We start from the raw sequence: 25,950 nt of genomic DNA, 5'->3' as shown, positions 1-25,950 counted from the left end.
CAGGCATCTGGACCAAATCCTGGGCCGTTTCAACATGTTTTTTAATAAGTTTTTTTCACTAACTTTAGTTTTACTAGACTTATTTTGCAGGCTTGATTGATGCATGACGCATAGCAGATTTTTCCAGCATTTCCACTATTTTCTTCTCGGAGACTATTTGTAAAATGTCCCAGTGGTAGATGACAAAAAAAGCTATGAACCATCCTCATGCTTTTTGTGTGGCCTTCTTGCGAAACTACCACACTGTAAGAATGATAATTCTCAAAAAATGTTAGAGACCATCTAGGATCGTGTACGTATCTTGACGGGGAGCAACGATGTAAGGAAATGAGTTTTACCATGAAAACTACCAGTTATTTCTCTTTTCAACCTCTGTTTTTTTTTTTTTTTATCTCTGCAGCAGTGTGTGGGATCCCTTATTGAAATCTTATAGTAATGCCCTAGGTTAATAACAAAAAAAATGACTGTAACCTCCAACTACTGTAAGGGGCTCTGAGCAGAAACTTGTACGAATATGCTTGTGGGCACTTGCAGGCTGAGCGAGAGACTGTTGTCCGATTGGAATCTGTGCATAGGTAGGACTGACACAGCTGGGGCACATACTAAATGTTAACTGTGTAATCCACAACCAGAGAAACTGCACCATTCCTCCAGCTAAGATGGATCATGTGCAATGTTTTCACTGTTTAGTTTTTTGAATTGTGCTTTACCGTAATTTCAGAAAGGCCTCAGAGTGCCTGCTTTCTCCATAAATTACCGGGGCCAAAATCCAAAAGAGATATATATATTTTTTTTAACACATATCTGATTTCCTTAACATACTTTATAATTTATCAGTTATCTGAGCCAGCCCTTTAATGAGATTTTTCTTTTCAGCTGAGTACCATGTGGTAGGTCAAAGTTCCAGGAAACCATAGGGCCTTTTCAGGGGGAGTACACATCTCCTGCTGGAGGATGGGAACGGGGTAGTAATCGCCATAGGCATTATCCTATACTCTCTTGCTAATCCATGGATGGGTTCCCATAAGGCTTGACAGAAGGGCCCAGGCATTGGTTTATACTTTTTCTTTCCAAGATTGGGTGCCTTTGAAGTGTGCTGGAAAGGAACAAGAGGGAGATGTATCTAGGGTGCAGCACTAGGGTGGGGCAGACATTGTTTTGGTTCCTGCTGTTGAAACTAGTGGATGAAGGGCTGACATGACACTACCAGGTTAGCTCAGTGCCCTACCAATCACTTGAAATTCCACCTCCGTTTTTAAGCCCCAACACTGCCGCCCCAAGTTTGGAAGGATCTTGGAAAGAAAGGGCCAGTACAACAGATGGACCCCCATAAGGAGTCTGGAAAATTTTAGCTTATAATGTGGACTTTGTGGATTTTCTCCAGAGTATGTCCCATCTGCTCCCTGAGACTCCCATTGCTGGAGAGTAGAGAGAGAGAAGGAGGATGTTTCCTGTACATTGGTTGGGCTATCCTTGTTTGTAGGTACCTTAGGAGTGGTACTAAAGAGTCTTTGCATGCAGTCACCCTGCAGGTGACAAATTGCCCTGGTGACAAGGAATGTAGGAGAAGAGTGGTCTGCTCTGGAGGGTATTTGGGGTGCTTCCAAGAACACACCAGGTAAGATCCTCAGCTGTAGGCAGGAGGGCAGTTCTAGGACCCTATAACTAAGCTGCTGATAAAAAGAAGCAGCAAACCGGTGCCTTGGTGTGACTGAAGTAACAAAATGAGGGTTTGTAAAGTGCACGCTCACCCAGAAGGGTATTGTCACATAGGCTCTCATTATTCTAATGAAACTATTGTATTTGAGCGGCAGAATCGCCTGCAGGGTGGGGAGACTGAGACTAACCCACTACAGATGACACCTGTCGACCTAATCAGAGTTTTTGCTCAGACTAACTAGCAGCGCCTCATCTCTACCCAAGAGCAGGGATGATTGGGCAGCCGAATGCATGACACAATTGATTCCTCAGGGAAATCGTGGTCACTCGGATCACATCCGTTTCTCTCATTTACATTAGTCTCTCATATGCAAGGACAGTCAGAGGCAGTGTATGTTTCAATAAGGTTTTAATAAAGCAACTGCATCTTAGATAATAAAGCATGTACTGGAATGACCAGGACGACAAAGCATGACAGGATTAAAATTGTGACAAGGAGAGTAAAGCATAGAAATAACGCTGCTATGTTGTCACTAGAGTCAATAGACTAATTCCTTCCTAGGCTATATTAGAGCACAGCATGTTAAGCTCTAGTTCGGCCCTTCAGGTTCCCCTGGGAAGACCTTATCCCCCATACCTGAACAAAGACCTGAAATCTGCATAAGCAGCTGTAGCGAAGCGTTCAGCAGTGAGCATACAGTCGTGGTCATCTGGCTGCAATCTCCCTCTAACGTGTTTTGGACAGAGAAGTGTTTTTATATTAAAACATCTGATGTTCTGATAAAATGCCCCTACGTAAGGATGTCTGTTTCTATGAATACCAGACACAAAATGTTACCATGTTTTACCGGCAACCTATCTTACTGCAGCCTTGAGAGAAGCACAGAGTGAAAGAAATGACTTGTTTAACAATGCAGTGCTGACCTAGGGAAAGAACAGCTAGATAGAGAAAATAAAACAAGACCGCAAATGTGGCTATTGTTCAAATAACAAACAAAGCAGAATAAAATATATCTAGGTTAAAGTGCACAGCTGCAGGCCTAATGTGTTAAAATAACGTGCATGGAGCTAAAACTAAAATGGTTACACAACAGTATCTTGGCACTGAATAACAGATGTTTATTGTTACCCAACTGAATGGTACTAATTTTATCGACCTCCGAAGGATGGAAGACTGAGTGGACCCATTGGGATTCGAACATGTGCCCGGATATGGGCCCTTACAGTGTATACAGTGGTATAGCCTTCTGTGGCTTGCTGTAAGGCTATAATAAGCAATCTGTGCTTGGTCCGATCTCCACACAAAAGAAAAAGATGTGAATCCAGCTTGTGCTGGCCAATTAGGAAGCAACAAAGAAGAGTCACAATGAAACCAGTGAATGGTAAGTGATTTGCAGTCTCCAAGCTCTTTATAGAAAACAATACCCCTTGCAGTGACAGCGCATGCGTTGTCGGCAGCCGAGACCTAAAAAAGTGAAAGAGAGCCTTGGGCATCCTCAGCAGCATCCGAGTGCACCCTAAGCTTCTGTGATCTGAAAGAAATTAATTTGGTTGTTTCCCAGTGGGTGCCCACAGGGGACCATGGCACTCACCTGTTAACCATACTGATGAGCATCTGCTTGGGAGCAGCGGTGCACCCCCAGCAAGCCTCCAGGTGAGATGTATTTTTACCAGAAGTCTCCCAGTAGGGGGGGAAGTGAGAGCCCATGTAGAGCAGGGACCCACAGCCAACAAGCGTTTATGGCTGTGTGGTTAGACCCTGGGGTAGCAGATTTCTTGTGTTGTGGGATCATAAGTAGGTGCTAGATGTTTAAACAAAGAATGTTTATGTTAAAATATACACGGAAGGTTACAACCGTAACTCACTTCTACCAGAATAGTCAGTGGCATATAGGCATTTACAATTAAAGAACCCTTCCTGCTTTTCTAAGATGACTTTGTCTTTCTTCGAACAAACCCAGAATATATCCCGAAGGTTCCTTCTTATTTCCATTTGAACGAGCCAGTCATATTGTGGCCATATTTTTTCCAAATCCGTCTACCCCACCTCAAAGAACTCTTCACACACTGGACATCAATCGGTGTTTGAAATGTTATCTTTACCGCACTAAACACTTCTGCAGGACAGATCAACTGCTAGTCTCTTATAGTCAAGGACGTGTGGGAACAGCAGTAAGAAAGACTACAGTAGCTCGATGGATTTTGTCAACCATCTAGTTTTGCCACTCTAAAGCTGGCAAACCTCTGACCAGACCACCTGAAGCACACTCTACTCTGGATAACTGCAGTTACAGGTAAGTAACATGTTTTCTTACTGAAAACTGGGAAGGTGGGGATTTTTAAAACAGCAAACGTTTTGCTGATGACACTTTTAGGAAGCAAACAGACTTTCTTGCACGACACGTTTTTTCAATTTTACCCCACAGCACCCAATAATTAGCTATATATTACCTATTTTACGGTCCGCTCAATGGGAATCCATAACGCTCTGATCCCCATGATGTTGGTGGAAAAAAAGAAGCAAATTTGGCATTGATACCGTATGTGGAAAAAGGTTATGAAGGCCTTAGCTCGAAGTTCTCCACGTACCCAAACTAGCTTTAGCAATGCCAATTGGTCTGGCTGTGAAGGAATGTTATATGGTAATGTGATGCATTTCAGGTAGGTAAGGAATGGACATGTATTTGTGACGAAGAAAAGAACTGCAGAATAATATTTTGTAGGTTAAAAGGCCAAGTGAAGGTTGCACTATCGAGCCAGCCATAAAAATCTATTTAGGTTAAAGACTTTCCTCCTCCCATTTGTGCTGCTGCCAGTGACTATCATCATAAATTAGCTGGTTAGCTAAGACACTTAAATAGTTTTCCAGTGCTGTGTGTGTCCCTATAAGTTCAAGCTCAGCCAGATGGATAAACAAAAAGATCACAGTTGCGTGGAGAGCAAGCACTTTTTTTGTGGAAGCACACAAATTCTTCCCAATCAAAGCATGTACTCCTGGCCCCCAACATGAGGGCCGAACTAAAAGCTCCTCTAGTGTTCCTCACATAGTTGTCTGGCGACAGCTATGCTGTCAAGCCAGACCATAAAAAGGGTTCAGCACTAGGGTGAGAAAAAACAGCAGTTAAAGGATAAAAGAACTAGTGATATTATCAAACAATCATATGTTTTGTTTACATCCGTATATGGATGGAAATGTTTGTAACAGCAGAAAGGAGTGAAGGTGCCTTCTGGTGGTATGGGTCACTTTGTAAATATTATGCATATTTTTCCTGGTAACTGAATGGGGATTGGTAGGCCTCTCTTGTGGATATAAGTGTGGATTTCCCCATGTAAGAGCAAAAGGTTGGTTACCAGATATAAAGTGCAGCCATCTTTTCAGCAGTTTCGTGCGCTTACTGTGCCTCCATTCCTTTGAGATGGGAACCCTAAATTCTGTGTTCTGTAATATAAAACAACTCTTGTATGGTGCTAGCTGGTTGTGGGATGGTGGGAACTTCTCACTAGAATGTAATTTAAAATGGGCTTTAATCGTACAAAGTGGCGAAAATTTAATTATCTGAGAATCATTATTTGAAAGGTTAACAACACAGTATATAGAGTAGATAGGCACACTTTGGAAGCATTTTAAAGATGCCCAGCTTTCATTTATGAAATGTAGTTTGACGTTGAAAACTGGTTTGTAATTTCAATCAATTTCTTTCTACAGGATGAATATTCCATTTTCCCTCAGACTTATTCTATAGACATTAATGGTTACATACTTGTGTATTCTGTCACATCAGTCAAAAGGTAGGTTTCCTTTTTTCTTTCCATCTTTTTATATATCTTCAGTCGGAACAAATATAGAAAGTGTCGGTTGACTGCCCTTGGTCCCTCACTGCAGGAACCAAGTTAACACTATTTTTTCATAGGCCTTTATAAGTTGCATAACATAAACATAGGGTTCCCTGGATTTAATCCTATTTAGTAATGTTCTGAGATGTAAACCATGAGCTAATCTGTAACTACATTTTCCTGGGCTGTCCAGAAGTACAAATGATGGTAACTCTGTTTGTAAAACTACAGTTTAAAGTTTGATGCTCAGTCTACTTTTTGGTTACCAACTGTTTTATCTTTGTTTTTTGTGTGAAATGATTTTAAATGTGGATTTCTTGGTCATAAAAACTGATTTTAATGAATTCTGCCTGCTGACCCTCATTGCCTTATGGATCTTATTGGTGCTATATGCTAGGTGTTGTATGAGGGCCCTTCAGTGGTTTCTAAGACAACATTGGCAACCACATCCATGGAGTCTTTTTGCTCAAATGCTGATATTGAACTCTGTCCTCCTGGACTTGATCAGCTGGCCGCAGACTATGCTTGTGTATTCTTGCCAGTCCTACCTCTTTCAAAGGTCTTGTAGAGTGTCAAAGGATCAGGCACCATTGAACTGATAACCATAGATTTGATGAGAAAGATTTTGTACAATGGTCTGTTGGATGTGAACATTGGGCCCACTCTTCTTTTGCCACACAGGTTTGACCTAACGTCTTAGAAAAATGGTTGGTTCCTCCTCTGCAATCCCGACTGCTTATGTGGAGATTGCGTGGTGCCAGCTAGAGACCTTCTGTTTGCTGTCTGGAGCTGGAAGGTCATCCTGAATGCCAGTAAACCTACCACACAATCCATATATACTGTCTGCTGGCCAATGTTTGAAGTGTGAGTTTGGAAGCTCTGAACCCTTTTTGGTCCCACCTTTTCAATGTCCTATGCTTAGCACTAGTCAATTAACCCGGGAAGCTGTGCAAAATGTGTTCCTTGGTGCAAGTCTGAGGTGTTTCATTCCCTTCCAGCCTCATCAAACCTTCCCTAAGACTTTGTTGTTCTAACCATCACACAGATCACTCCGTTTTTGTTGTTGTTGCTTACTCTAATAACTTCAAATTAATAATTTGCATGTGCCCTATGCCTTTCCTTCTAATTGAGGGTTGTAATGTGCCTTCCTCTTCTGCTAACTCTGTACCCTTTCACAGTTCTTTCCTCGACTCCTACCAAGGAAAAAGAGATGACATAGGTTGTGCCAAAGTCATGCTGTATCTTATTACACTGACAAGCCTGGACAGAGTGGGAAATCCGCTTTTAGTGGTCTTTGATGGAGCTAGGAAAGGAAAGGAAAGCACCAAATTTAAAGTTTCATGAAAGATCACCTTAAGGATAAAGAAATGTTATGCATTGGTTCAGGAACAATCTCTGTCTGGTGTCCCTGAGAATTCCATGTGGACAGGGACAGCTTCTGCTGCCATCTTTAGGAGCTTTCCAGTTGCAATTGTTTCTGCTGTCTTGTCCATATTGTAAAAGTACTTACTGTTACGCTGTGCATGATTCTATAGGGCTTGGAAAAATTAGAAGGAATAGTCAACAGCACCACATATTGCTGGATGTCATCACACCAACAGGGTGGATGGAGCCGCGAATGAAGTAGAATGGCACCGTGTGCTAGTGCAGAACAGCTATTGCTCGGTAAAACTGTTTTCTGTATCCAGTCTGGCACGTGGAGGGTATAAGGTTTTTGATGTCCAGAAAGATATAGTATCTACCAGAAATATTGCTGCAGAATATATTTAACTTTTTTATTTTAGCAGGTTATGACTCGCCTGTCAAGACTGCTTAGTTTGGAAACTTGTTCAATTATCTGATGGGCTGAATCTGTATTCCATTGTGTGCATAGATGGCTCTGAGTTTCTTTTGAATATGCTTTCGGAATGTAAAGACATGATTAATACTCTTGTTCCCTCGAAGGCTTGAGGGTAGGCAGGTTCTTCGAAACCTATATCCATGGGAGCCACAGATGCTTCCTAACGTCTTTGTGGGAATGATTGGAGGAGCACTAGCTCATCACCAATTGGAGCAGGCGACTTCAATTTTTCTTTTAAAAACATGGGCAGGTGAAGAAGCCTTAGTGTCGCAGTCATTTGCAAACTCTGTATTGGTCATTTGCAGGTTTTTGCTAATGGCCACAGGTGGCACAGTCCTTAAAGTGATTTCTTCCCCTCTAGAGATGGGTATCTGCCATGATGTGACAAATCTTTTCCTTGGGCCAAATAGAAAAAAAAACTTCAACAACTCACTGCAAAGCGTAGTTGAAGCTGAGGCTGGTCCTTAATCAGAGGGAATGGGAATAAAACAAATTCTGAAGTAAATCCGTCTTCTGGGAGAAAAGAGCTCTTTTGGGGATCTTTATATCTATAACTAGACTAGGGTACTTTGCTCGATGTGCCACAGCACCGAAGATATCAATCACTGATGAGACCTATCAAGCCTAAAACCAGTCTGGGTTTGCTTATGTTCCTTCTGCAGGTTCCTTGCCTGGCAGTAGGGATGGGCTTATTACTGATTTGCCTGTGGTGTGCCTCTATGTTGAGTAGCACAGTGGGTGAAAAATAATGGGTTGGAATATTGCCCAGATGATGGCCAGTGGTTTAGACTACTTGTAAGCTTTCCCTTCATCAGCTTTTGCGTGATTACAGGTGAACATTTTAGAGCAATTAAGAAGCAGATAGGCTCAAAGCCTCATTTGAGGGGTGTGACCAGTGGCACGTTGCCTCCTTTTGGATACAAGGTTCCAAGAGCTTGATGTACCACATGGTGCTCTAAGTCTTTTGACTGTGCTTTCCATCCTAGCAGTGCGTACAAATGCATACCTCCTAATTGAGTGGTATTGGTCCTATTAATTGGCAGTCTACCACTTGACCAGTACCAGTAGATGTTCAGAAATAATGACGGCATCTGGAGTCCATAAATGCCAAGATTTGAACATTCCATCCTGTGGTGAAGTTCAGGCTAAGATGCTTTTCTTCAGTGACTTCGCAGGCAAGAACACACCAATAGTTTCCTAATTGATAAACATTCGTATTGCATGGTTAAGCCTGAAGAACTGCTTTTCTCAAATAAATAATTTTTAGAAATGCATTATCAACGGAAGCAGTGAGGGAGACTGGAAAGCTTTTTTTTATTTTTTTCTGTAGCTGCAAAGAAAAATGAAAAATGTGGCTCGTAGGTTAACAACATTAACTGAGTTCTGCACAAACTATCTTTGAAGGAAACCAGCAGCTTTGCATAACCCAGTATGCACTGAACTGACAGCTTCCTCATGTTCCTTTTTCTTGCCTGTGCTGACTGAAGTCTCAGAACACATCAGGGTTACAACCTTCCTTTTTTCCCTGAGGTTTCTTCTTCAGAAAATATTTTTCAAAGCTTCATTGGTCTTTTCTTTTAGGTAAATTGATCTTTCCTGTTTTTGTAACACCTTCAGGCTATGTTTACATCAAAGTGCCTTCTCTTTTGGCAAAGCGTCCTTCTTTTAGGGGAAGAGGGTTGCATTTGACCCACATGCCCTAGATATGACTTTTTTTTACTTTTGTCTCATACTGTCAAATAATGTATTTTTGTTAATTAAAAAAAAAAAGAGCCTTCAAGGACTAGGAGGGAATTTGTTTGAGAGGTAAATTGAAGGAACACTGGCTGGAGGAGGAAAGAAAAAACACAGAAAAGAGTCTCTTTACTGCTCTCGCTTTCTTCCATTGGAAGGACGTTTATAGAGAGATCCAAGGAGATGAAATGCTGTAGACACCATCATCGGTGCACACTCTCAATACTCACTGTAGCATTGATTGACATGGAGACAATTAGTACCGATACACTTCCCATCCATCAAAGGGTTTGAGGGTGACGCCAACACCTTGGGACCTAAGCAATAGTTTGGCTGTAACATTGTCAACTATGTTGGCACCTTTGTCAGGACCACCACCTAGGATGGAGATGAAAGCAACATAGATGGTAGAACAAGTGATGACTGCAGCAGTTCATAGATAGACATCTACACACTCAACAGCTGCAACTCCTTGACACTTGTTGCCATTAAAACTTCATATATCTGCACAGAGAAGGTCTTCCAACTCCATTGGCTCTTACATCAATGTCTAGACATTCTACAGCATCTGTTCACTCTGTCTTCGATCCATTCTGCAGCTGCCATGCCCTTGAAACAACCTTTTTTGTTTCCAAAGAGACCAAGGTTGCTCATTTCAGCAGATCATCATCTGCAGGTCCCTTTTCAGCTAGTAAAATGATCACCAATCACTGATCCTCCGAATAAATACTGACTTTTTACTACTCCAGCATCAACATCACCTTTACCATTGATTCTGAGGACTCTAGTATCAACCACACCTCCTCAACCTCCTAAAAGACATAAGCATATTAGAACACCATCTATGTCCCTGAGCGCATTCGGGGCTTCCGTGCCCAGCCGCGGCCTGGTCGGCCTGACCACAGATGTCGTCGAAGCCTCATGGACCGGACCCCCTTCCGTTTCTGTCCAGAGTGCCACGCGATGTATCCATACACAGACCAGCATTGGGTCTGTAATCTGTGCCTGTCACTGGAGCACAGAGAAGATACTTGCGAGGCCTGCAAGTCCTTTCAGTCGAAAAAGACCTTGAGAGATCGGAGGGCGAGGCGCATGCAGATGGCGTCAAAATCATCGAACACCTCGACGTCGAAGAGGAGGAGATGGCTATCTCCATCCAGGGATCCGAACCGGATGACTCCGACGGAGACCGACTGCCTACAGCAGGCCAAAAAGTGAGTACGCCTGCCCCGACCCAACCCCAAAGTCAACCGAAAAAACATAAGGCCTCGGGAGCACCACTTCCTGAAGGCCATGGCTCGACCCATAAAAAAAGCGGTGACCAAGCAACACCTTAGGCACGAAAAAGGCCAAAATCATGCCAAAGTCTTCCAACTCGAGCCGAGAACCCAGCGTCTAAAAAAAAGTCGACATCGTCTTGTCGAATCAACTAAGCCTCAAAAGCCTTTCAGAGCCGAGGCCAACCATCACCATGGGCATTTCGGTGCAGAGAAAACCGGCTTAGGAGTCGAAAAAGACCTCTTACACAGACGAACATGGGCTCTCCAAACAACTAAAGGAGTGGCACAGTTTTGAAGAGGAGCTGGACATGGAAGTGTTTGACCAAACGCAGGCACGGATACAGATCCATAAGAATACTGGAAAGATCCAAACTGCCCCTCCTCTCAAATTCAAGAGAAAGCTCGCTTTTCAACCACAGAGACTGAGACTGATCAGCTAAAGTGGCTATGGAGAAATCACCAACTCGCCATTTTTCGCCGGAACTTTCTCCGCTGCATTCACCACAAAGGACAGGGTCACCAATTGGCACACCCACTGCACAGTCACCCACACATACTGTGCAAACGCAAGATGACATAGACCCCTGGGACCTCTACGATCCTCCTGTCTCAGACAATAGCCCTGAGTGCTACCCCTCAAAACCATCTCCACCGGAGGATAGCACCTCGTACACCCAGGTCTTGGCCAGGACTGCTGCATTTCATAATGTTAGTATGCATTCTGAGCCATTGGAGGATGACTTCCTCTTCAATACCCTGGCCTCCACGTATGCATCATACCAGAGCCTGCCTATGCTACCAGGCATGCTTAAGCATGCACAGCAAGTGTTTCAAGAGCCCGTAAAGGGAAGAGCCATCACACCGCGGGTGGAAAAACAGTGCAAACCACCCCTGTCGGACCCAGTGTTTATTACGCAACAGCTCCCACCGGACTCTGTAGTGGTTGGTGCAGCAAGGAAACGGGCAAATTCACAATCATCGGGAGATGCACCACCTCCGGATAAAGAGAGTTGCAAATTTGATACAACGGGAAAGAGAGTGGCATCGCTAGCTGCCAACCAATGGCGTAATGCAAATTCACAAGACCTCCTCGCCCGTTACGACCGAGCTCACTGGGATGAAATGAGTGACATCTTCCAGCATCTACTTAAAGAGTATCAAAAACGGGCTCAACAGGTGGTAGAGGAAGGGCAAGCAATTTCGAACAATCAAATTCGTTCGGTATTGGATTCTGCTGACACTGCCGCAAGAACTGTGAACACAGCAGTCACAATTAGAAGACATGCTTGGTTACGATCCTCAGGATTCAAACCTGAGATACAGGAGGCAGTATTGAACATGCCATTTAACCAGCAACAACTGTCTGGGCCACAAGGGGACACAGCCATCGAAAAGATGAAGAAAGACACTGACACGGCCAAAGCCATGGGCGCACTCTACTCGTCCCAGTATAGAGGGACATTTAGGAAACCGCAATTTAGGGGAGGTTTCAGACAGCAACCTTCAGAGGCATCCACCTCTCCAGCAAAACCCACCTACCAATCCCAATATCAGAGAGGGGGGTTTTGCGGATCCTTCACGTGCCAATTCCCAAGATCAAGGGGAAAGTTTCAGCCCACCAAGCAGGCCCCTAACAACAAACAGTGACTTAACTGTCACCCTTCCCCAACACACATCACCAGTAGGGGGAAGACTAACATTTTACCACAAACATTGGTCAGACATAACCACGGACACATGGGTCCTATCAATCATCCAACATGGTTACTGCATAGAATTCACACATTTCCCTCCAGATATTCCCCCAAGAGTGCACAAACTGTCGGCACAACATCTATACATGTTCCAAATAGAGGTACAAGCACTATTAACAAAACAAGCCATAGAACTAGTACCTCACCAGCAAAAAGGAACTGGGGTTTATTCCCTATATTTCCTTATTCCCAAAAAAGACAAAACACTACGACCAATTTTAGATCTCAGGACATTAAACCTTTTCATCAAATCAGAGCACTTCCACATGGTCACACTACAAGATGTAGTCCCTTTACTAAAACATGGAGAATACATGGCAGCACTGGATCTAAAAGATGCGTATTTTCATATACCCATCCATCCATCTCACAGAAAATACCTCAGATTTGTCATACAGGGCAAACATTACCAATTCAAGGTACTGCCCTTCGGGATAACAACAGCACCCAGAGTATTTACAAAATGCCTCTCTGTAGTAGCAGCTCATATAAGGAGACATCACATGCACGTATACCCATATCTAGACGATTGGCTAATAAAAGCCAACACTCAACACCAGCGTCAAAATCACATGCAGTATGTAATGGATACCCTACACAGACTAGGCTTCTCTATAAATTACCAAAAATCTCACTTACAGCCATCCCAACTACAGCAACACTCAACACACAAAGAGCAATTGCCACTCCAAGCCCGCAGAGAGTTCAATCATTTCAAACTATGGTGTCAAACATATATCCAAATCACCATTACACAGTCAAATTTGTTATGAAACTCCTAGGCATGATGGCATAATGCATAGCTATTGTCCCAAACGTGCAGCTACACATGCGGCCCTTACAACAGTGCCTAGCAAAACAATGGACGCAGGCACAGGGTCAACTTCAGGATCTAGTGTTGATAGACCGCCAAACACACTATTCCCTTCAGTGGTGGAACCCTGTACATTTAAACAAAGGGCGGCCATTTCAAGACCCTGTGCCTCACGCCATTCTCACAACAGATGCTTCAATGATTGGGTGGGGAGCATACCTCAACAATCACAATATACAAGGACAATGGGACAATCAACAAAGACAACTACACATAAGTCACTTGGAACTGCTAGCGGTCTCCCTAGCACGAAAACCTTTTCAACCCCTTCTAGTTCACAAACACATTCTTGTCAAAACAGACAATATGACAACAATGTACTACCTAAACAAACAGGGGGGGGGGACACTCGTCACAACTATGCCTCCTAGCACAAAAGATTTGGCATTGGGCAATTCACAACAACATTCGTCTGATAGCGCAATATATACCAGGCATTCACAATCAGTTAGCCGACAATCTCAGTCGAGATCACCAGCAAACTCACTAGTGGGAAATACATCCCCAGATTCTACAAGAATACTTTCACCACTGGGGAACACCAGACATAGATCTGTTCGCAACAAAACGCAAAATGCCAAAACTTCGCATCCAGGTACCCACACCCTCAGTCCAAGGGCAATGCTCTATGGATCAATTGGTCAGGGTAATTTGCTTACGCTTTTCCCCCTCTCCCACTCATTCCTTTCCTAGTCAACAAACCGAGTCAAAACAAACTCAAACTAATACTCATAGCACCAACGTGGGCTCGTCAACCGTGGTACACCACACTGTTGGACCTCTCAGTAGTACCTCACATCAAACTCCCAAACAGACCAGATCTGTTAACACAACAGATCAGACACCCCAATCCAGCATCGCTCAACCTAGCAATCTGGCGCCTGAAGTCTTAGAATCTAAACCTTTCAAATGAGTGTATGGAAGTCATTAAACAGGCAAGAAAACCAATAAAAGGCATTGTTATGCTAATAAATGGAAAAGGTTTGTTTTCTACTGCCAAGCAAACCAAATCACACCGTTAGATGCCTCCATACAAAACATTGTGAGTTATTTACTACACCTACAAAAAGCAAATCTCACTTTTTCTTCCATCAGAATTCATCTCACTGCAATCTCTGCTTACCTGCAGATTAAACATACAAAGTCACTTTTTAGAATACCAGTTATTAAAGCCTTTATGGAAGGACTAAAAAGGATCATACCTCCAAGAACCCCACCAGTGCCCTCGTGGAATCTTAATATTGTACTTACACGACTCCTGGGGCCACCTTTTGAACACATGCATTCTTGCCAAATCCAATTCTTAACTTGGAAGGTAGCTTTTCTAATAGCCATCACTTCACTACGAAGAGTTAGCGAAATACAAGTGTTCACTATCGAAGAACCCTTTATACAAGTACATAGAGTGGTTCTCCACACAAATTCAAGATTTCTGCCATAAGTAATTTCACCATTTCATTTAAACCAAACTGTGGAGCTCCCAGTCTTCTTCCCACAGCCAGACTCAGTAGCAGAAAGAGCACTGCATACATTAGACATAGAGAGAACTAAGGTATTATATAGACAGAACAAAACCATTTTGTAAAACTAAACAATTGTTTGTTGCTTTCCAAAAACCCCGTGCTGGTAACCCTATATCCAAACAGGGCATAGCCAGATGGATAGTCAAATGCATAAAAACCTGTTACCTCAAAACTAAAAGAGAGCTACTCATTACACCAAAGGCGCACTCCACAAGAAAGAAAGGAGCAACAATGGCCTTTCTAGGTAACATACCAATGACTGAGATTTGTAAGGCAGCCACTTGGTCTACACCTCATACGTTTACCAAACACTACTGTGTAGATGTGTTAGCAACACAACAAGCCCCAGTAGGACAGTGTAAGGAAATGGCTCCCAGTTGCAGTTACCCCTCTCCTGATACTGATGCTGACATGACTGAGAAGTGTGCTGGGACCCTGCTAACCAGGCCCCAACACCAGTGTTTTCACCTAAAATGTACCATTGTTTCCAAAATTGGCACACAGATAAGTCCCTTGTAAAAGGTACCAGTGGTACCAAGGGCCCTGTGACCAGGGAAGGTCCCTAAGGGCTGCAGCATATGTTGTGCCACCCTAAGGGACCCCTCACCTAGCACATGCACACTGCCATTGAAGATTGTGTGTGTTGGTGGGAAGAAAAAGGCAAATTCGGCATGGCATCCCCCTCAGGATGCCATGCACACAAAATGCTGCCTGTGGGATAGGTAAGTCACCCCTCCAGCAGGCCTTACAGCCCTAAGGCAGGGTGCACCATACCACAGGTGAGGGCATAGCTGCATGAGCATTATGCCCCTACAGTGTCTAAGTCTATTCTTAGACATTGTAAATACAGTTTGGCCATATTAAGTATATGGTCTGAGAGTTTGTCAAAAACGAACTCCACAGCTCCATAATGGCTACACTGAATACTGGGATGTTTGGTGTCAAACTTCTCAGAATAATAAACCCGCACTAATGCCAGTGTTGGAATTATGAAACATTGCACACAGAGGGCATCTTAGAGATGTCCCCTGTATTTTACCCAATTGTTCAGTGCAGGACTGACTGGTCTGTGCCAGCCTGCTGCTGAGAGACGAGTTTCTGACCCCATGTGGTGAGGGTCTTGCTCTCGGAGGACAGAAACAAAAGCCTGCTCTGGATGGAGGTGCTTCGCACCTCCCCCCTGCATGAACTGTAACTCCTAGCAGTGAGCCTCAAAGGCTCAGGCTTCGTGTTACTATGCCCCAGGGCACTCCAGCTAGTTGAGATGCCCGCCCCCTGGACACATCCCCCACTTTTGGCAGCAAGTCCAGGGGACATAATGAGAAAAACAAGGAGGAGTCACCCCCGCAGTCAGGACAGCCCCTAAGGTGTCCTGAGCTGAAGTGACTCTTACTTTTAGAAATCCTCCTTCTACAAGAAGGAGGATTTCCCCAATAGGATTAGGTTGTGCCCCCCTCCCCACAGTGAGGAGGCACAAAGAGGGTGTAGCCACCCTCAAGGGCAGTAGCCATTGGCTACTGCCCTCCCAGACCTAAACACACCCCTAAATGTAGTATTTAGGGGCACCCAAGAACCCAGGAAATCCGATTCCTGCAACCTTAACAAGAAGAAGGACTGCTGACCTGAAGCCCTGCAGTGAAGACTGAGACGACAACTGCTTTGGCCCCAGCCCTACGGCCTGTCTCCCAACTTCGAAGAAAACTGCAACAGCTGCGCATCCAACAGGGACCAGCGACCTCTGAAGCCTCAGAGGACTGCCCTGCAACCAAGGACCAAGAAACTCCTGAGAACAGCGGCCCTATGCAACTTTCTGCAACAAAGAAACAACTTTAAAGACTTCACGTTTCCCACCGGAAGCGTGAGACTTTCCACTCTGCACCCGACGCCCCGGCTCGACCTGTGGAAAACCAACACCTCAGGGAGGACTCCCTGCGACTACGAGCCTGTGAGTAACCAGAGACAACCCCCCCTGAGCCCCCTCAGCGACACCTTCAGATGGAATCCAGAGGCTCCCCCTGACCGCGACTGCCTGTAACAAGGGACCGAAGCCTGGAACCAACATTGTGTTCCTCATTTATTGCCTGTGTGTGTACAACAAATGCTTAACACTACCCTCTGATAAGCCTACTGCTCGACCACACTACCACAAAATAGAGCATTAGAATTATCTCTTTTTGCTACTTTCTTACCTCCAAGGGGAACCCTTGGACTCTGTGCACACTATTTCTCACTTTGAAATAGTATATACAGAGTCAACTTCCTACAGAGACAGGCTGTACTAAGAACATTATTTCAAACGACTTCAACTCCTACAGGCTGACCAGCGCTTTGGGGAGGATTACTGCTTTGTAGTCTATGCACAGCATGTGTATCTGCAGCTACACATGCCATCGAACGGAAAATGTCACTTACCCAGTGTACATTTGTTAGTGGCATGTTCCGCTGCAGATTCACATGCTCCCTCCCACCTCCCCAGGAGCCTGTAGCCGTTTGAGTTGCACTTAGAAATTGTATATATGTAAATAAACATTCCTTTAGCACAAACTATGTACATTCATATCTATTCTATTGCATGGACATCTTTAGTATTCTCATTCTACCACTCCTACCTCACCCTATGTGGGAAAACAATCTAAGATGGAGTTGATGCCCATGCGCAATGGAGCCGAAAGGGAGGAGTCACTCGGTCCCGTGACTCGAAAAGACTTCTTCGAAGAAAAACAACTTGTAACACTCAGAGCCCAACACTAGATGGCAGGAACAGTGCACAGCATGTGAAGCTGCAGCGGAACATGCCACGAACAGATGTACACTGTGTAAGTTACATTTTCCATATATCTGATGAACAAGGCCCAGTTTTTCTTAGGGAGGAAGCAAAACCCAACTCTGATGCGGTCCACAAGAAACATTGTTCTCCAATAACGTGGCACCTCCGTTAAAAAAAAAAAAAAAAAAAAAGCAAGATACTCTGCACTTATTCATATACAATGGAGCTTTATGGGATTTATTACATAACTTAACAGATGATTTGCCGAGTTATAGGAGAGTAGATTTCCTTGAAATTCTCAAAGGACGACTTGTTCCAAAGCAAGTTGTCAGTGCAGCCATTGGATGTTCATCATTGCTTTTTCTCACCTCTCTGGAGTTGGAGATTCAACAGAATATAATGAATCTGCTGTGTTCAGGCTCCATCATCTTTGTCCTCATGCAGGTGAGGAAATGGTGAGAATGAAGGAGTCAGAGACTCCAAAGGAGTTGGTCTCTATCAAAGGAAACACATTTATTGGTCCCTGTTTCGCTGCAGAGACACCAGGCAATATCCTAGACAGAGGGTTCTATCCCCTTAATAGCCTTATCCCCAATCATGAGGTCATCAACAACTGCATTAGCTCTAGTATACCAGGTGATCAGTCCCATAGGTACTCCAGAGCAGCCAAATCTTGATCACAAAGCAATGAGCAGTGAGCCTAATACTTCAACTGCTCTGTTTCCCTTTCCCATGGGAGAGAGTGTAACAAAGCACATTGAAGAGTGACAGACATCACAACAGACAGATTATTCAGGGCGGTTACAATATTTTGTTCAAATCTCCACCACCCTACCAAAAACAGCTTAAAAAAACCCAACTGCAGTACCTCCAGGGGGAGATATTATTGCTTCTCAAAAAGCAGGATATAGAACCATTTCCTCTCTCACAACGGTAAAAAACATTAACCCTGGTTCAAATGTTGATCCATCTGGGAGCATCTTTCAATACCATCAAAGGACTGTCTCCTTCAGAGGAATGAATGTACTCTGTTTTTCAAAAATATCACCTGCTATTACATGTTACAAAACTAACAGTGGGGACGGTTCCTTCCATGCCAGGATCTGTGGCTTTTTGATTATTTCTGGTTCCCAACATCCACTGTAAATGAGACCTCTACAACACTGCTTGCAAGATCAGTAAATACAATAACCGAATCTAATTTAATGAACAAACTTACTGTCTCTTCAGTGGTGGCTCAACAAGAGAAATCTTCTCAAAGGATCTTTTAATGAAGACTATAGTGAATGATGCTTCTCTCACTGGATGGGAAGCTAATGTTCAGTGGTCTCCACAACAACAGGTTGTTTCACATCAGGGCCTTAAAACTTCAGACAGTCCACATTCCCCTCACAGCTTTCTAACCAGCACTATCCACAAACGGGAGGAACCTGATTAAGAATGCACAAGCATGTATACATCCATCCATAACCTAACTCCCCTTCAGCATCATCAAATAGCGTAGCCTGCTTATCTATTCTACCCTTTGTCCGTGTTTCTGTTCTGTGAAAGAGGTCATTACTTTCAAAGGGTTTCTGTGCACATTCAGCATGAGGTAGTAATGCAACGGCTTTCAGAATTTTGCACCTACATCAAATATGGGAGAGAAATACATGCATGGTCTTTTGTAATCATCCTGTTGCTGGATGAATATCGCAAGAACACACCCTTCGGGCTCATGAACAAAACGTGAAAGACTTAAGCGTAATCATGCAGATAAATACTGTTATTAAACCCCAGAGCAAGAGATTTGCTAAGAATTTGCCAAATGGCAAGGAAGCTGCGTTCATGGTCTGTTGTCCAAAGCAATGTCTCTGGTGTGCCCTTGTGGGTAAGGGCCAATAATGGCTTTGCTAATAGTGAAAATGAGAAATCCAATGGTGGCAGTAGCCAATCATTCCTGAAATGAGATGCACCGGTTTTTATCTGTTCAGAGGGGGCATACCCAAAATGTATTTTTTGCGCTGTCTGTCCAATTGTCTCCATCCTTTCCACAAAAGATGTCCCAGGTAGAAACCCTCTTGTTGAACAAATTGTAACTTATCAGTAGTCACCATGTGTCTCGTGGCAGCCAAGAAATTCAGTCAATTTACATTATCTGTTGTGCACTGTTCTCTAGCAGTGCTGGACAATAACAAATCTTTTCTTATGATGCATCAATACATACCTTGTTAACGTATCAATTTTTATTTTATTTTCAAATACCAAACTGTCAATATACCCTTTACCAGCCAGTGTGAAACAGTAATAATTGCACAGCTGATCTCAGCATTAGTTCTAATTCAGTCATTTTGTCTAGTGCTTCGGAAAATGTCTGCCTGTCTGCACTTTCTGCATTCTGATCAGTATTTTGTTCTCCCTGTCTTTCCGTTAACTGTTCTTGTTGTTGTGTCAAATGTACTACTTTAAATCCTGAATGAGGTGGTGTAGTTGGACAAGTTAGTAATGCCTTTCCCATAAATTCGCCACTTGCGTCTTCTAACAGGGATATTATTGATTTTGTATCTTGTCCCTTTTGTACAAAATCTCTTTACTGCCAGATCCTATTCTAGACAGGCTGCATCATGTACCTCTTTCATCATCTCCCTTTCGTACTTGCTTTCCCAAAAGTATCTCTTGATTCCATCCACTGTCCCCCTCTTGCATAATCTTTCCATGCATGAAATGCTTCCCACTTTAACAACCATACCTTCTTTCCTTTCTTGTCACATTCTCTCAAACAGTCTTCTAAATGACCTGTTCTACTTTCCTCAAAAGACGTCCATTTTGGCCATTGTCTGTATGGGTCTTTGCTGTTGATGTAAACCCAATTGTCTAAATACAGAGCCATGTGGTAACCCTTCTTTTTAACCACATACAATGTTCTACTACCTTGTGGTAGTAGAGAATTGTCACATCTTAGTTTTGTTAAATCACTTAAACATTTAATAAAAACATTTTGAGAAGACAACCCATTGCACTGTAACAACAATTGTTTTATACTACAGTTTCAAGTTTAGCTAGATCTTATTTGCAACCTGTACCTGTTTCCGTGATGTCGGAACTACCTTCGACCTTCTATACCAGGGAACTTCAACCCCTCCCAGGATAAGAATAGGGACTCTAAGCCTATTTGAAGTATGGACTGAAACCCCACCTCAGACAAGGGACTCTAAGCCTCCGTCTCCTTTATAAAGTCATTCTGAACCAACAAACCTTCATGTGGAACCTAGTTTTGCTTTATGCACCATGGACCTAGTCCTCTAAGTTTAAGCCTGCAACATAACCCTACTTACTCACATCATACCATGCTGGTGAGCCTTCCCTCTGCATTGGCTGAGACTGGTCTCGCACAGAGGCTTTCTGCACCATTTGGATATACAACAAAATACCTTACGGAAGTTGGTACCCATGTTGTAATGTGATCACAGTTCAACATTGCACATAGCATAAAGCACTCAAATGAAGGGCAAAAATATATCTTTTCAATCCGTGTCAATCCATGAGGTAAGAACAATCAATTGATCCACATTGATGGTCTGAATACAAAGTCTTGTAAAAGTTCAGTCGTCACACCTCTAGGCATTTCAAATTTCTTCATTGCTCAGCAATTTTCCATACACACAAAGACCCCTGAATCCAAATTCAGGGGCTACAAAATTATGTACATTCATAAACACATCATTAAAACCTTCTTACTTAAAATAGCATTTAAGTTTATTATCACACATCAAAATAATCAAAACTATTTGATAAACATTTTATAGATATCAGTTTTTTAAAAACTTATTTTATAATAAAGTTAAACCTAAACTACTACCTCCGAGAACAAAATCGCTATTTTAACAGTGTACCTATAAAATTCCATAACCATCAACCCATGTCCCAGTGGTGTTAGGTCAACGACCATTACTAAGTGTTTATAAAGTATACTTCGTACCACCATGGAAAATAAATTCATGCAAAATAAGGGTAAAATGCAAAAGTACTACTTACTATCAGAAATAAACCTTGTTTAAGTCAGTCATAGCTGAGGTGCTTCAAATTTAGTAATCCAAAAATCACTGTTAAAAGGCAAAAAATCCTAACTTATGTTTCTAGCACGAAACAGTCAATAATTGTATTTATTTCATAGTTTGGTGATCACCCATAACACAGAAACAAATTATTTTATTTCGGCCTCATATCATCATGAAACTTAACATGTAAAAACAACACACTTTTAAATCCTGTACCAATACTAAAGACCATCAAACATGTCACACAGTACATTTCAACAGCTCTCTCAAAATAGCACAGTACGTGGGACAAGAAAGGAATACCACTGAAACTTCAGTTAAAGCAGCAATAACGTCTTGCACAAAATTATATATGCTAATCTCCTACTTTATTCATCCAACTGTTCTCTTCCCACCGTCTTAACATGGTTCATCAGGAAGCAGTCATAAACACCACTCACTATTGTGAAACTTCTAAGAAGTCTGTACGTTTCTCCGGAGTGCAAATTGCTGACTAATTTACAATCACCCTACCCCAGCTCACACGCTAAGACCAAGAGTGACGAATATTATACCCATGCGTTCATGAGACAGCATTACACAGGCACCAACCTCTTGTTTATATAAAATCAACTAGCCCGTTTCCACCTACTTCATAAGTGAATGGCATCCCATTTGCCAGGGTGAAGGCGCTTTGCTGTGATTCTGAATGGCCTGTAAAAGCAAACACCAACATCTGACTCTAGAACAACTGCCTTTCTTATCTTGCATACTTCAAGCGGTGAATTGGAGTGTCAATCAGAAAACTCCCTGGGCAAGAAACGAAGTAGATGCCAGCCTAACAGCAGATCAGTCTTCGTAATGTGACTGTAGCCATACAGTCTTGAAATCTGTCGTAATAAGTTAAAATTGACAAAACCTAGTGCATTCCTCTCAACTCTATGATGGCTCTTGCCAACACAATCTAAAGACTGCATTCACAAATCATTCAACAATGCATTTTTAAGCGCCATCTTGAAATGATTTCATTAGAACTAGATTCCACACCAAGTAATTGATTATAACTAGAGTCTGGATTAAATTATTCCTGCCTTCTCTCAAACACAAAGCACATAAATTCCAGTACTGCTTTATTATACACTACACATAAGCCAGTGCTCAATGCAAATGATGATTCAAATAATAATCCAGAAATAGTTCTTGTTCTTCCATAAGGTGTAGTGTCTCACTCTAATCTTTCAGGTTCAGAACAGTACGGCCCCTTCATGAAAATGGCATTAAAAACAAAACATATTGTTACCCCGTAATTTCTTCCATAAAAACCACCTACCAAGAACAATCCTGATACTGCATAGACTGCATTAGACATGCGCAATAAACTTGGGTACAATATAGCAGTCAAATCTGATGTAATATCTTACTGCGTTTCTTCCGGCATGATTTTAAATAAACACATAAGGTCTTATTATGATTTTGGTGGACGGAAAAGCTCGCCCGCCGAAATCCCGATGGGTAGTTTGCCGCCATTCGGAGCTGTCTCCCCGCTGGGCTCATTACAAGGTTCCTGCTGGGTCAGCGGCGGAAACCTCAGTTTCTGCCCTCTCGCCCAGTGGGCAACTGCCTACAGCATCGTCTCCGGCTCGTAATAGAGCCAGCAGCCATGCTGTAGCACGCAGGGTGCACTAGCATCCTCGCAATGTTCACTGGTGCTGGCCATGCCAAGTCCATGGGCAGTTCTCCACCAGCCTTTTCATGGTGGTGTTACTGCCATAAAATCACTGGTGGAGAGCAAAGCCATAGCATCCCCAGGACAGCACTGCTTGCAGCACTACCCTGGCAGATTAGGACTGCCACGTCCGCCGGGACGACTAATCCTGGTGGTGCTGGCGGTCGGACAGTGGTGCTTAATATGGCGCTCAGACTGCCACATTTGCGGCGGTCCGACTGCCAGGTTTGTAATGAGGCCCATAGTGTCCAAAACCTGGCTTCATAAGGACATTCAGCAAATTTAAATACATACTCCATAAAGTATCCATAAGGTACAGAATGTTGAAAATACGAGGCTATGATGAGAAGGTCCTAAAGGGCAGGAGTCTCAGCAGAGAGTCCAGGTGCTGGCAGAGGAAGCCTTTGATGGCTCTGAGACTTCAGCAACAGAAGGAAAGCTCATTTCAGGCCCTCGGAGATTCTTCTCCAAGCAGAAATGCACAACAAAGTCCAGTCTTTGTCCTCTTTAACAGGCAGAAGCAGCAACTGCAGGATAGCCCAACAAAGCACAGTCACAGGCAGGGGCAGCACTTCTTCTCAGCTCTTCTCCTTGGCAGAGGTCCCTCTTGGTTCCAGAAATGATCTAAATTCTGGGGTTTTGGGTCCACTACTTATACCCCTTTCTGCCTTTGAAGAAAGTCTCTGTTCACAAGATCCTGCCTTGCCCAGGCCGGGCCTCAGACACACACCAGGGGGCTGGAGACTGCTTTGTGTGAGGGCAGGTAAAGCCCATTCAGGTGTAAGTGACCACTCCTCTCTCCACTCCAGCTCAGATGGCTCATCAAGATATGCAGGCTACACCCCTGCTCCCCTTTGTGTCACTTTCAAGAGGGGATTCACAAACAGCCCTACTGTCAGTCTGTCACAGACAGGGAATTCACAAACCGGCAGAGTCACGGGATGGTTTAAGCAAGAAAATGCCTACTTTCTAAACATGGTATTTTCAAACTAACAATCTAAAACCCAGCTTCACTAAAAGATGTATTTTTAAGTTGAGTTTAGAGACACCAAACTCCAAATTTCGATCTGCTCTCAAAGGGAATCTGCACTTTAAAAATATTTAAAGGCAGCCCCCACGTTAACCTTTGAGAGAGTTAGGCCTTGCAACAGTGAAAAACAAGTTTGGCAGTATTTCACTGTTGGGACTTATTAAACACATCAGTACACGTCCCACCTTTAACATGCACTGCACCCTCCTCATGGGGCTACCTAGGGCCTACCCCAGAGGTGCCTTATGTATAAAAAGGAAAGGGTTAGGCCTGGAAAGTGGGTACACTTGCCAAGTTGAATGTTTACAGGGCTACTAATGTGGGGGTGGCACAACCAGTGCTGCAGGCACACTAGTAGCATTTTACTTACAGGCCCTGGGCACGGCTAGTGCACTTTTCTTCAGCCCTAATAGTAAATCAAATGTGCCAATCGCAGAAAGCCAATTACACATACATTTTACACAGGAGCACTTGCACTTTAGCACTGGTCAGCAGTGGTAAAGTGCCCAGAGTACCAAAAACAGAGTCCAGAACACAGTCAAAACATGGGAAGCAGAGGCAAAAAACAGACAGGGGAGACGATGCCACGGATGTCAGGTCTAACAGAGAGCAGTTGGGGATGGTGATATTAGAAGTCTGATCTTTCAGCAATTGAAGGAAATTCAATCTACTAATTTGACATTTTCGTGTCATGGCATAGATAAAATTGATGCTATCACCAGAGGGGGATATCGAGAATTCCCCCTTTGTCAGAATGAGACCAAATGGATATCTAGATTAAGGTCGCTGGCAGGGGTCTCAATACTTACAATGAACTGCATTATTGTCTGTAGATATAACTCAGTTCTGTCCATTTGTAGGGCTGGTGTGTTCTGAGTGTAGTCTGTACTGTTGGGTCTATGGTACTTAATTAAGTGCTTTGTACCTTCTGGCTACTTTCTAAGGTATGTAGTTGAATTTACTGAATGTCCTTGTGAAATCAGGTTTTTGTCTTTTTATGTGTTTAACATCACGCTGGAAAAGACCTGGTTAAGATATCAAATCAGATTTGACTGCTATATTGTACCCTAATTTACTGCACATTTTTAATACATTATGCAGTATCAGGATTATTCTTGGCAGGTGGTTGTTTATTGGTGAAATTCTATTTTAACAAAATTTGTTTTCTTAATGGCATATTCATGAAGGGCCTGTACTGTTCTGGACCTACAAGATGAGAGTGAGAGACACTACAACTTACTGAAGAACAAGAACTATTTATGCATGATTATTCAAATACTATTATTTGCATTGGTCACTGGCTTATGTGTAGTGTATAATCAAGCGGATACTGGAATTTATTTGTTTTGTTTGAGGGAAAGCTGGGATAATTTAATCTAGACTCCAGTCACAATCAATTTCGTGGTGTGGAACTCTGTTCTAATGAAATCCCTCCAAGATGGAGCTTAAAAATGCATTGTTGAATGTAGATTGAATGGAGCCTTTAGATTATATTGGCAATGGCCGCCACAGTGTTGAGAGGAATGCACTGTTTTGTCAGTTTTAACGTATTACAACAAATTTCAAGAGTCGTATGGCTAGTGTTGCAATACAAAAAGATTGATATGCTGTTAAGCTGGCATCTAGTTTGTTTGCCGTTCAGGTAGTATTTTGAATGACACAGCAGTATGGCGCTTGAGTTATGAGAGATAAGGAAGGTAGTTTTTCAGAGTCAGGTGTTGATGTTTGCTGTGACTCTGAGTGACCTATAAAAGCAAAGTGGGTGCATTTGAAAATTCCTTTGATATGTGAGGACGCCATCAACCTGGTGAACGGGATGCCATTCACTTATGAAGTAAGTAGAATCATGCTAGTTGATTTTACATGACCAAGAAGTTGTTGCTTTTGTGATGCTTTCGCTTAAATGTGTGGGT

The 25,950-nt window shown here is 43.0% G+C and overlaps 1 protein-coding gene across 1 annotated transcript in view; it reads left to right on the top strand.

Annotated features, from left to right (window-relative positions):
- The window catches only part of RHEB (Ras homolog, mTORC1 binding), a 172,618-nt gene that overhangs the window by 88,416 nt on the left and 58,252 nt on the right, over positions 1-25,950 (top strand). Inside the window, exon 4 of the mRNA XM_069211096.1 lies at positions 5,366-5,448. Within this exon, the coding sequence (XP_069067197.1) occupies positions 5,366-5,448 (83 nt within the window). The remainder of the gene's footprint in view (positions 1-5,365; positions 5,449-25,950) is intronic.

The sequence above is a fragment of the Pleurodeles waltl genome, chromosome 10, assembly GCF_031143425.1.
Source record: "Pleurodeles waltl isolate 20211129_DDA chromosome 10, aPleWal1.hap1.20221129, whole genome shotgun sequence".
Taxonomy (NCBI): domain Eukaryota; kingdom Metazoa; phylum Chordata; class Amphibia; order Caudata; family Salamandridae; genus Pleurodeles; species Pleurodeles waltl.
This window is presented reverse-complemented; position numbering and strand designations above follow the sequence as displayed.